A 12,531-nucleotide genomic window follows, 5' to 3' on the forward strand; every position below is an offset into this window, starting at 1 on the left:
AGCTGAGACCTAAAACCTTAGATCCTCATATATCGTGTTCATTAAACATGAAGGCTTGTCTGTGGACTGCAGAGCTGCTCTAGGGTGAACCTGTTCTTTCTAGTCTAAAGATTCCCAGAAAGTGGTCTGGGGGGTTGCATCTCTTCCCTTAGATACATTCTGCAGCGCTCCATTTTGTCTCTGCTTCTGCTCAATGTGTTTATGAAGTCGTTATAGTTAGTGAGCAGCTATGGTTTGCAGATGACACTCAATTCCTTATTGTACCTGACTCCAACAGTGCTGTTGAATATCTTGGTCCAATGTCTGAGAGAGATTGAGGCATGGATGAGAGCTTGATGGCTGAAGTGCATTCCAGATAAGACTGAGGTGGTGATGTTAAATTGAGAGAGACAACCAGAAGAAATTAGGTGGATAATTTTCCATTTTCATAAAGTTTTGGGCCTACCATGGGGAGATTCATGTTCAAAGTCTGGGTGTATTGTTGCATTCCCAGCTGCTGTTGGATGATCATATAGCAGCAGTGTCCAGGAACACACTTTGAAGATAATTCCCTGTTGGAACAATTCACCAAGTGTTATGGTGGATTCTTTTAAAAGATATGCTCTAATTCAAAAGGAATTAGTTTGCAGAAGTCCTATGGCTATGGTATACAGGAGGTCAGACTAGATGATCACAATGTCTCTTCTGCCTTTGGAATCTATGAAAATGATCTGCACCTGGCCAAGAGATTATGACCATTTCTTTGAGATGCTAAAGCTTGTTACCAGGATCCACACCTTTGTCATTTGAAGATTGGATTAATGCAATGTGTTGTACATGGGGCTATATCTTAAATAAATCTAATACATTAAGCTGGTGCACAATGCAGCAGCCTGCTTATTAAGAGGTGCTTCTTAGTGGCAGAATATGACATCTGTGCTGTTTCATCTACACTAGCTGCCTATTGGTTTCTAGACTGACTTTAAGGTGTTGTTTGTGACTTCTAAAGCCCTAAATGGCTTAGGACTTTCCTAGTTGACAGACTGCCTCTCTACCACAGTTGCAGTTGGCAAAGGTGTTTGAGCTAGATTCTCCTTGATTCAAAAGACAGGAGTGGTGTATAGTGCGTTCTCCTTGAGGGGCTCGCAGCTCTGGAACAGGCTTCCCTCTTCTGGTCCAGTATAGTCTGTCACTTGTCCTTTGGGTCACAGTGCAATAGGTATCTATTGGTCCAAGCTGCATCTAAGGGTGAAGTTTGAGAAGGGTGAACCTGTGGGGGAGTTTTGTGTTCTGTTGGCAGTTGTGTTTTATTTTTGTTTTTGTAATTAATGGCAAGGTGGTGGGAGATGAATAAGTGCCTCTCTTTATTTTTGCATACAAATCTAGATAAATAAGTAAATTTTTAAAAAGTGAAGGCAACTTTTCACAAGTATAGGGATGGTGTTTAGCGGCTGTTTCCTGGCCATATTCCCATGTGTATCCATCCTGCCTAAATGCCCACTGCAGTCTTAATTGGATGTATTATTTTTCTTCACTTCTTGCCATTTTATTTGGTGTGGTGTTGCTGTATATAGATAAACAACTGTGTCATTTCCCCCACAGAATTAGCTGCATTTCAGTGTTGGGTGGCAATGAGTCATGTAAATAATGTAAATAGCTTGGCAAATGAATTGGGATCCCTTGGAATTAAATGTTTTCAATGCATATAATGTCATCATAATAATAAAGATTATGAGGAGCTCAGATACTATGATAATGGAGGATATAATAGTGCCTTAGATATAATAGTGCCTTAGAGATGTGTCTTCAAGGGAAACCACTGACAGATAAAATCAGCAGAGTCAATCAAGGGACTGTATCCACATTGATATTATTGATATGATATTATTTTATGTATTAAATATCACCAGTAATTTGAAACGTAAAGGATTCTGCACATTTTATACTTCCCAAGCGTTTAGTTGTTACTGGTTTAAAATATTTTCAATATCATTGCTTTTGAATACCTAAGGTAGTTAAGCTTAGCTTTACTACGCCTCAAAAGTGAGAGGCAAAGTTAAAGAAAAAAATAGTTATGTTCCATTGAGTTGGATTCAGACTTCTTTCCTTTTTAAACTGACCATCTCTGTACTCCAGTGAGGAAAATGCTGTACCTAATAGCTGGACACTGAAGATGATTTCAATCAAGTATTGTGCTTGAAGTATATTAGTAATAGTCTGACTTACTGTTTTGTCTGAAACATACTAGCATCTTAGCTGCTCCTGATTTTCTGGCTGCTTTTACATAGTTGTGCAAAGGGATGATGGGGAGATGACACAGAGATCCTTGGCCCTAAATCCCATATCTTGAACTTTCTCAGTGCAAGAGAGGAGTGCTGGAAATCTCAGACTAGGCACGACCTTTGCTCCATCTGTCTTCCACAATGACTGGAGAAGAGCATATGCCTTTAAAGCACTTACCAACTGACTCTTTTTTATGTACTCACCTGTAACTTGGAGGCTATCTGCCTGCCTTTTTCCTCTGCAGATAAAGTGCCTCAGGGATATGCCACTGGTCCAGTATCCCTCTACAAACACCACTTTTACAGCAATGACTAATAATGCCACAATCTAGCCCAAAATGTAGAATTTGTTTATTATTTATTTATTACAAAAATTGAATGTTTCTTGCCTTATTCGGAATAAAATGATAAGTATATTTTCCCCCCTTTTCAGAATAACTTGACATTTACAGGTACCATCAGCGGAGATGTTTGTGTTTGGAAAGATCATGTATTGGTACGAATTGTGGCCAAAGCTCACAATGGGCCTGTGTTCACAATGTACACTACACTAAGAGATGGTCTAATCATAACAGGAGGCAAAGAGAGACCGTGAGTCTTTTTTTTTTTTTTTTTGGTATCATTTAAATGTGTTTTACTAAGATATTATGTGCTGTACAAATGTTTCATAACATGAACTTCCAGTACTTACCATCAGCCACTTTCTTTAAGCACCTATGCAAGCTATTTCAAACATTTCATGATGATTTTTCATTATTAAGATTTAAGACTGATTAGGAAACAAATAGTTTTGAAGCAGTAAAGAAATAAACACTGTTTTACAATGGAAGCATTACATAAAATGGAAGCCTGAGTGGAGATGCCCTTGCTGGACCACTGAGGAGAAATACAGGTATACTTACCCTGAACTGTGACAGTGAGTTTATCAATTTCCCCTTGCCATGAAAAAAAAATTGACCACACCCCTCTCATACAGATATCTTCAGCAGGAAAACTCATGAGACACTTGAGAGATTAAAGGGTACCTATTCAATAGGATGGCCCTTGAGTCTGTCTTAATCAGATTTCAAAAAGAAGTTACTTTATTTTCATTACCAGTGCCAGTTTTCTTCCAATCCCTTTTTACACTTTCAGTCTTGGCATTAGAAGGGATGCAGTAGAGAGGAAAGCAGCATCATGAGGGGGAGCTGTCTTCTGCTCCTCTAGCCTCATTTGCAGATGCCAATAGCACACAGCAGATTTAATAAGACTGAAAGCTCAGCAAGATTCCATATTGCAGAACACTACCCTATTTCCTCCCATTTTGGTGAGATCCTTTTCTTTTCCCTTGGAGAGAGCTGTTAAAGTACACCCCATCCAAATACAAAACTCCATCAAATTTATGATAATTTCCTTAAAATAATAGCCTTGCATTTTTAGTTTTTAAAGATGTTTTGCTTTTAATATGTTCTTTTTCTTTGCTACTTATTTCTCCACATCCTAATGTAATATTGAGTGTCCCAAAGCCAAAAGGGTATTCTGATCACATAGGTTCAAAGGCATCGATGAATATATTGAAAAAGGTAAGAACAAAATCAACTCATAACTACAGTATATTGTCTTGTCCTGAAGAATCTCAAAACATTTTGCACACTTTAACGTTATCTGTACAGACCACCTGAAAACACTAAGACACACAATTTTATAGTACGTTTGATAATGGAAATCACTTGGAAATAAAAAGATGTATGGATGACCACCTAAAGGAACTTGACATATGCAATACATTTGCATACTTGACTGATCCTTTGACCACACAGATTTCTGAAGATATGCTGAGAGCATTTTAAGAGCAATGGAAGCCTGTATATTACACATCAAAATGTATATCTGTTGAAAAATAGCAGTTGCTCATGATAAGTAGTTAGGAGTCATTTAGCAGAAATGTAAGGCAATGCTTTGGTCTAGTAACCCTTGTAGCTAAAATATGTAATTAAAAATAACCTCCATGGAGCATGCACAGCCTACCAGAATAACCACACATTATTGCTCTACCCCTGGGTCTCAGTTCTGCTCTAAGAGCGTGCATTGGGCTGCTCTGAGTTGTTATGAGAGCTGGGTAGGCCCCTACTCTGGCCCAAAATTAGGGAGGCACAAAGATAACAAAGTTCCCACTGCCCTTGTTTTCTGCACCCAGTACAAGAAAGGAGCAATGGAGAATCTGGCCCTTTTTCTTGCTGTCTCCTCATCCTCATTGGCTATCATCTCATGCATTTTCCATTTTTATACTGTGACCTCTACAAAGCAGGGGCTGTATCTTTTATTTGTTCTGTGAAGCATCTAGAACATTGAAGGCACTGAATAAATGATTAACAATAATAATTAAAAATACATGCTACAAACCTTATTCTGTTTTCTCTTTCTCCATCACCACCTGCTTCTCTTTCAGTTTTCCTCTCCCATTTCCTTTCTTGTATTTTCTTTTGCTTCCCTCTTCCCTTCTCCCTTCCCTTCCTTCACCCTCTCCTTGTTTTACGGTTATGTTTATATGGCTCACAGGTAGTATTTAACATACAGTACTAAACCATCAGTTTGGAAAACCCACTCCTTACTTCACATCATACGATTTTAGTCACTAGGCAGAAGAGTTTTCTAATGCCATTTCACTACAGCAGGGAAGAAGCATTGCAGTGCAGGAAATTGAAGAACACCATATGAATTACAGAATCTGTAATCAAACAAAGCCTTTGATTTATTTTTCCTCTGGACAATAAGTCAGTGTGTGGCTTCTTCAGCAAAACTGATCATCTTTATAGAATAACACACATAATTAATTCAAATAAAAGAATGAATGTGGTTTTGAAAGATGAGATTATGAGTGATTTAAAACAGTCGAAAAGCAAATCTCTCCTTGGTTTAAAAACTGTTAAGATTTAATACATAATCATCATTTATCTATATACTGAATTTTAGTTTTTTAGACTGGTATATATTGCAAATTAATATTTTTCCTGTATAAATGTTAAAGGAATCTTGCTTAAGGGCCAGTCAAGAATGGGGCCCCATTGTGCTCGGCACTGTACAAACAGAATTGTAGAGGGTCCTTGCCTTGAAGAGCTCACAACCTAAATAGACAAGACAGACACGTGGTGGGAGGAGGGGATATAATACACACACAGAGTGAACAGTGTGATAGTAGCAAATGTCATTTTAGTTCCATGCATTTTGGGGGTGGGTTTTCTTAGGAGGGAATAAGCTAAATGGAAAGAAATGGGTGGGGAAGGGAGTGTGTCAGTGTTAACTACATTAAATGACAAAATATTTTAATTGACTAAAAATACAAGCTAATTTTCATACTTAGTGTCTGGCTACTATCTTATTAGATCAAAGGAAGGAGGGGCTGTTAAACTATGGGATCAGGAACTGAAGCGATGTCGTGCCTTCAGACTGGAAACAGGACAGATGACTGATTGTGTTCGCTCTGTGTGTAGAGGCAAAGTAAGGCATGTTCTCTTTAAAATATTGTTGTCAATCTTTGGATTATTATACAGAAAATTGATATACACAGGAGTTTTTGCAGAATCTTGCTCTCATGATTATTGGTTTGAATAATTAACACAAGGTGATGTCAGCTTAAAGAGTATTGAAGAGTCTAACTTTAATTTATAATTTGAAATGTTCTTAAAGGCTTAACTTGGCTGTAAATTATCTGTCATAAAGCAGCCTTTCCAGCCCATACATAAATACACTTCAGGAAATACTAGTGCCAATTAGGATGATATTGTGTGTATATCTTGATTAAAGAATATCAAAGGATCACTTTCTCTGTTTGGCACATAGGCCATTATAAGGACTCTTGAATTGAATACATCCTTTTAAATTTGGAGGCAGAGAATGATTCAGTTGTATATCTGATGTCTTACTTGTGAGCAGAAATTCAGACAATCAGAAGATTTGCATACAGATCTCTCCATTAACAGAATTTAATCCTTAATTGATTTTAGCAGCCCTTCTTGATAGAATTATAGCCATGGTTCATTTGTTACTATTTATCAGTGTTAGTTAGTGTATTATCACAGTAATAATTATTTCACCATTATCCTAGGGGAAAATTCTTGTTGGGACAAGGAATGCTGAAATAATTGAAGTTGGAGAGAAAAATGCAGCATGTAACATTCTAATTAATGGTCATATGGATGGACCTATCTGGGGACTGGCTACACATCCTTCAAGAGATTTTTTCCTTTCTGCTGCAGAAGATGGGACAGTGAGACTCTGGGACATTGCTGAAAAAGTAGGTGTAAAGTTAATATTACTAAGCAGCTATAATTTTAGCCCAAAAGAACCCAGATTTATTCAATAGTGAGGATTTTAAATTATTTTTCTTGCCATAGACTGAGAAACTAAGCTAGTATAGTGGTTGTGACTCTACCTTTTTCATATTGAAAATAACAGCCAATGGACACTATGTGGGCAATATCTACACTGCCGGCAGCACTGCTGGCAGTGCAGGATTGATTTTGTGGGTTCGACTGAGCGGCAGTTAAGACTTGCTCAATCGAACCTGGAAGTCGACTCTATAAATCCACCCCAGCAAGTAGTGTAGCGCTGTGTTGATGGGAGAGCATTTCCCGTCAGTGCAGTGCAGTGGAGACGCCGCGGTAAGTAGACGTTAGGAAGTCGATGGGAGATAAGCAAGTTACTGTACGTAGCTTGCATATCTCCCATCGACTGCCACCGAAATCCATGGCCAATGTAGACCAGGCCAGAGAAACTGTTGGTTATGGAGTATTTTGGAACATACATAAATAGAAACATTTATTCCTCTCTTTTCCTGTTTTTTATTTCCTCACAGAAGATGCTGAACAAAGTCAGTTTGGGACATGCAGCTCGTACTGTTTCTTATAGCCCCGAGGGGGACATGGTGGCTATTGGCATGAAAAATGGAGAATTTATTATCTTGCTGGTGACCTCTCTACAAATATGGGGGAAAAAAAGGGACAGAAGATCTGCAATCCAAGACATAAGGTCCGAAAAGTCATGGCATTTATCTACCCTAATGTGTAATAATATTGAGCTAATAAAGTAAGCAAGCAATAATTAAAATTAAAAAAAAACTCCCCCCACATAAGGTGATTCATTTTATAAGAAAGTCCCATAAGCAAAGTTGCCATTTACCTGGCTTTCATATACCGTAAAACACCATATTGATCCCCTCCCAAGTCAGTGTAATTTTCAAAGTGTGTGCTTTGAGAATAGTTTTTAATACAATTTACTTTTGTATAGTATCCATTGTACAGAGTATTACAAAATGCTTTGCAGAGAGATAGAATAGAGTGAATGCTTTACAGAGTTGGGTACAATGACTTCAATACAAGGCATAAAGAGAAAAAGGACATATGAAGATGGAGTAGAGCGAACAAATAGAAAGGAGTAACCTAAGCAGTAGAGAGGTCTATTGTCAGAAACTAGTTACAATGAAGGGGAAATGGAAAGGTTCTGGGAGGGGTTAGCCCAGTTCAGAACTCTAGATTCAAAAGAGAAGAAATCAACCCAGCCTCTTGGAGGGAGAGAGAAGTTTCACAGAGAGAGGCAACACAAGAGAAAGAATGACTATGTCTGAGGAGAGTGAAAAGGAGGGGAGATAGAAGATGACAAAATTTGAAGTAGAATAGTAAATGGGCAGGGAAGAAGGTGACTATAAAGTCAGGGTATTAAGATGGAGAAAGTTCATGGAGGATTTTGAAAATAAGAGGACTATTCTGAATTGGATTTGGATATAAATAGGATGTCATTGACTGTAATAGAAGATGGGGAAGTGACAATGTGTTTCCGATTTTGGTGCAAATGAAGTCAAGCTGCATCTTGACTGAATCATATAATTTAAAAAGGATTTAGGAAGGCCATAAAAACAGAATAAAGCATGTTCCTGGCCCCAAAGACTTTATTATAAAAAATAGACAAGATTAGACAACAGTTCAGGGAAGAGAGAGTCAGGAAAGATTATTGGTACAAGGAAGAATTAATTGATCCCCAGAATAAATTAGTTTTAAGAAGTGATAACTCAGGACTAATGGCTTCACAGACAGGAAATAGGAGCCTGTACTAAGTCTAGGGCAGATTGAAGATACAGCACTGTGTATGAAAAAGAGACAGGATTGGAAGACCTTAGGGACTGAAATACAATCAGAAATATAGCAGGAAATGAGATATGATACCTTTAGGCAGCAGTGAGATCAGATAGTTAATAAAAGAACTACATGGATTTTCCCATAGCAGTTTTTCCTGGCAGGTCTGCAAAACATTATTAACACTCACCAGGCATGTAAATTACTCCAACATATTTATTTCAGTTTCAAATCTTGCTTTAGGTATTATATTATTCCTCCCTCTTCAGTTTTGGTCTTTTTAAACAGTGTGTTTTCCTCAATATTTAGCCGACTGGATTTCATTTTGGCCACATTTTATTCAAGTGGGCCCATTCAATGTCTCTTCTCTCCATTCCATTCTTCATTGCTAATAAAAATAAAAATGATTCTGTCTTCAGTAACTCTATATGCCCCCCTTTTTAAAGTAGTGAATATATCGTCTTTTCAGCAGCTGGAATATTATTCTGTGGCTATAATGAAATTCACTCATACCATGCACAAAATGTTTTTGCTATGAGAACTCATGGAGAGAAACAATAGTAATTCAAATATATGGTAAACAAAAAAAAATCACATATTTTATTCCTTTAAATATCTTCTATTACTAATAATGTCATGATGAAAGAGAAAGTAGGACCAGACAAATTTTATGATGCTGCTTGTCTTTCACCCCTTAGAATAAGAGCTGACCCCATTTTGTAACACTACATTGCAAAGAAAGCCATGATACTTGACATCACAGGGTTGAAAAAAAAATGGACAAAAAAATTCTAGTATCTTAAATTTTTCTTCTTGTGGATTTCAGCCTCTCTTCTTAAACTATTTATCTATTCAGGTTCAGTCCAGATTCGCGTTACTTAGCAGTGGGTACTAGTGAGAATGCAGTGGATTTTTATGACTTGACATTGGGCCCCACGCTAAACCGAGTTAGCTACTGCAAAGATATCCCAAGCTTTGTTATCCAGATGGACTTCTCTGCAGATAGCTGCTATCTTCAGGTATCAATCATTTGAGATCATTGTATATATTTTTTAAGTTTGTAAGTGAATTTATTGCTCATGAAGGTCTGTTAATACTTGCTCATGACAAATATATTAGTGACAGACACCATGCAAGATGCCTTATGAAGCTCTTTTAATCATATCTCAATCCTGACCAGCAGTTCTCCCAGTATTCCAGTCCTAGGCCAGTCATGGTTACAAACTGACAGTTGTGTTAAATGGTGAGGTGGTTTTGTGATAGTCATGTAGAGATCACAAATAAAAATAAGTTGTTTGGACTCATCTTAGTATCTGAGTGTGAGAAATAAATCCAGAAAGCAGAAGTGTACTTCAGAATTACTACGAAGTGACATTGACTGTTCACCTGGCTCATCATCTTGTTGAAGCTGGGTTTGCAATCTTGTGGAAGTGAGAAGGAGTGCAGTCTTTCTTCCCAGGAATCCTCAGGAAATGTTGTGAAACCCTGCAGATTCTTGACCATAATAATAGAGTATGCCCCTATGCACATCCTATCAGTACCAGCCTCCTCTGATGAGCACCCTACCCATGCTGTCATGGCTTTCACAATGTAGCTACACATTCTGATCCCTTTCTATAAGGTCGCAAGCCCAACCTTTGGGCTGCTGTAATTTACATTGGCCACAAATGGCTCCAACAGACCAAAAATAAATATTGGGATCAGCATGGAGTAGCCACATTTCATTTTCTATGCTGCACCAACATCAGAGGGGGAAGAGCATAAAAGCTCTTCTGTGACCTCTTCACCACCAAAGGCTCATACGCAGACTAGGGTGGGCCTTCCCAGGCCAATTATGCAACTTTTAAGTGTGATTTTTACTTGCATTATTCACAACAGTTTCTCTTTTAATTGGGTGCTATGTAGTAAGGAATGTACATGTATTTCACTCACATTTTATTGCTAAGACTTTTTTAAATTAAAAATTGATCATTGTTGTTCTCTACTTGTATACATTTTTGGGAAGCATAAGATCCTTTCATATAATTCTTCCTTTGATTCTATTTTAGGGCAAAAGGCTCTATCGATAAAATCTCTATTTCATTGAGTGCTATCTTTAGCACTTCAAATATCTTCAAACATTTTTAACTCAAATGAACTCTTATTTCTTTCATCCTCAAAGGTCTCTACTGGATCTTACAAAAGGCAGGTTTATGAAGTGCCTTCAGGAAAACAGCTTATGGACCAGGTTGTGATTGACAGAGTAACATGGGCCACTTGGACCAGGTAATTAATTGACAAATTCATCCTTCTTACTAGAGTATAAGTTCAGATGTCTCCCATCTGGAAAGAAAACCACAGGTCTGGAAAGGACCATATTATCATAAAGGATACTGCAATGCTACGGCATTTAATCTATATTTTTCTTAAAAATATGCCTGACTGATCTGGAACAGAGTATTACATTATACAGCCACATGGGAATAATGTATAACCTCCACTTGGGTGCACTGGCAATTAGCCCAATCAGGGTATCAGATGCATATGGTCTCTGGATGGAGGTTCTGAGTCTTTGTGCTCTTTAAGCACCCTTTACCTCTTTTGATCCAGCATCTAAGGCAATCTTAGAGGTCATATATCCCACTATCCCAGTTCATTGAAATGTACTGCAGCAGTAGCTGTGAAATAGTGATGTGAGGGTAAGTCAGGAAAAAATATGAAACTGGTTTCAAATACAAACTATATAATACAAGCCTCTGATCATTTAAATTTTACAGAGCATATTAAAGCATGAGTAGTAGACAGTGCTAGATTATACACAGTACAGCTATCTGTATGCCATATGGGAAAAAATATGATTAATATTGGTGTATTCAAAAATATACAAAAGGAATCATTATATAAACGGATTATATTATAATTAAAATTATATATTCTTAAGTTTGGAGTTTGTTTTTTTGAAAAAATCATTTTCATTTTACATTGCATATTTAATTACTTTATTTTAATTTTTAAAGAAATAAAAATCACTTATGCCATGCTCTAGGCTCCTTTGACAAATCTTTAAAATCACAATCAATACAAAATAACAAATCCTGCAAAATACCCTCACCAATGCACTAAAGGTTAATCTAAAAATCAGTCTTTTTAAAAACAAAAAATCACCAGCCCCCATACGTCTCCCGCTTTCTCAAAACCCTGAACATAAGCTGGGATCTGTAGCATGCCCTGAAATTTGGCAGGTTTGAGCTACTTCATACCATTGTGGGGAGTGAATTCCAAAGTCACTGGTCTTTAAAGAAAGAGAGGGCCCTGCCAGCAACCCATTCCGTTTCAAAACAAGAGGGTTCCTGATCATAAATCAGGGTGATATCAGACAGAGGGAGAGTTTTCAGGTCATCGGGTCCTGAGCAATTTTTGCACCTATCCATGTTATCATTTACTAGTGAGTTGATTGATTAATTTATTATATTCCTTGTTTAATTGTACTTGAAAGAAACACAGTCAGATGACCCAGCCCTAACTGTATCATAACTTTATTTTACAATATATATATTATATTCAGGCCTGATCCAGAAATATTCTAGCATCCAAAATTTTCAGATCATCCAATTTCCAGCATAGAGTGCTGGGTTTCTCTTTAGGTTTTGGAGTGTACATGTGTATTATCATTAAAGCTACCCAAAGACCTACAGTTCCATTTCATGAAGATTTTTGAGGTTTGCAATGTGTTTTAGCTCCAATGCAGGATGAAAACCAAATCTTTCAAAAGTTTTTGCAAAATGGAAAGTTATTGAAAAGTCAGTTTTCAGAGCAAAAGGATCAGGTTTTGATTCGGGTCTCTTTCTTTCTGGAATGGACCAGGAAATCTACCCTGGACCTCAGGAACCTTTCAGTCAAAAAATGCCATCAAAATTCATACATCTCCGCAAAATGTTTTGATTTCAGTGAAATGGCATTTTCCTATGAAAACATATTTCAGTGAAAATATTCTAACTAGCTCTAATTGTAACATCTTCATTCAACTTCTGTATGTTGTACTTCAATTTTCTATCTTTGACAACTGCCTTATTGGTCAATTTTAACAATATCAATTTAACCCCTTGCTTTTTAGGTTTCTTGTTAGCTATGTTATATCTTATTTTGGTAATTTGTTTATTTTAAATATTCCAGACTCTCATAAT

The 12,531-nt window shown here is 37.2% G+C and overlaps 2 protein-coding genes across 7 annotated transcripts in view; one reads left to right on the forward strand and one right to left on the reverse strand.

The window, feature by feature from the left end:
* Positions 1-12,531, forward strand: part of EML5 (EMAP like 5) — a 261,963-nt gene that overhangs the window by 246,556 nt on the left and 2,876 nt on the right. For all 6 annotated transcript variants that reach the window (XM_067556337.1, XM_067556341.1, XM_067556336.1 and 3 more), the window contains 6 exons: positions 2,695-2,852; positions 5,624-5,738; positions 6,346-6,534; positions 7,096-7,268; positions 9,225-9,387; positions 10,530-10,633. In XM_067556337.1, coding sequence (XP_067412438.1) covers positions 2,695-2,852; positions 5,624-5,738; positions 6,346-6,534; positions 7,096-7,268; positions 9,225-9,387; positions 10,530-10,633 — 902 coding nt within the window. The remainder of the gene's footprint in view (positions 1-2,694; positions 2,853-5,623; positions 5,739-6,345; positions 6,535-7,095; positions 7,269-9,224; positions 9,388-10,529; positions 10,634-12,531) is intronic.
* The window catches only part of ZC3H14 (zinc finger CCCH-type containing 14), a 62,512-nt gene continuing 57,151 nt past the window's right edge, over positions 7,171-12,531 (reverse strand). Inside the window, exon 17 of the mRNA XM_067556344.1 lies at positions 7,171-8,756. Within this exon, the coding sequence (XP_067412445.1) occupies positions 8,723-8,756 (34 nt within the window). The 3' untranslated portion in view covers positions 7,171-8,722. The remainder of the gene's footprint in view (positions 8,757-12,531) is intronic.

The sequence above is a fragment of the Emydura macquarii genome, unplaced genomic scaffold (genome assembly GCF_026122565.2).
Source record: "Emydura macquarii macquarii isolate MOO-44397 ecotype Brisbane River unplaced genomic scaffold, CSIRO-AGI_Emac_v2 contig_1713, whole genome shotgun sequence".
Lineage (NCBI taxonomy): Eukaryota > Metazoa > Chordata > Testudines > Chelidae > Emydura > Emydura macquarii.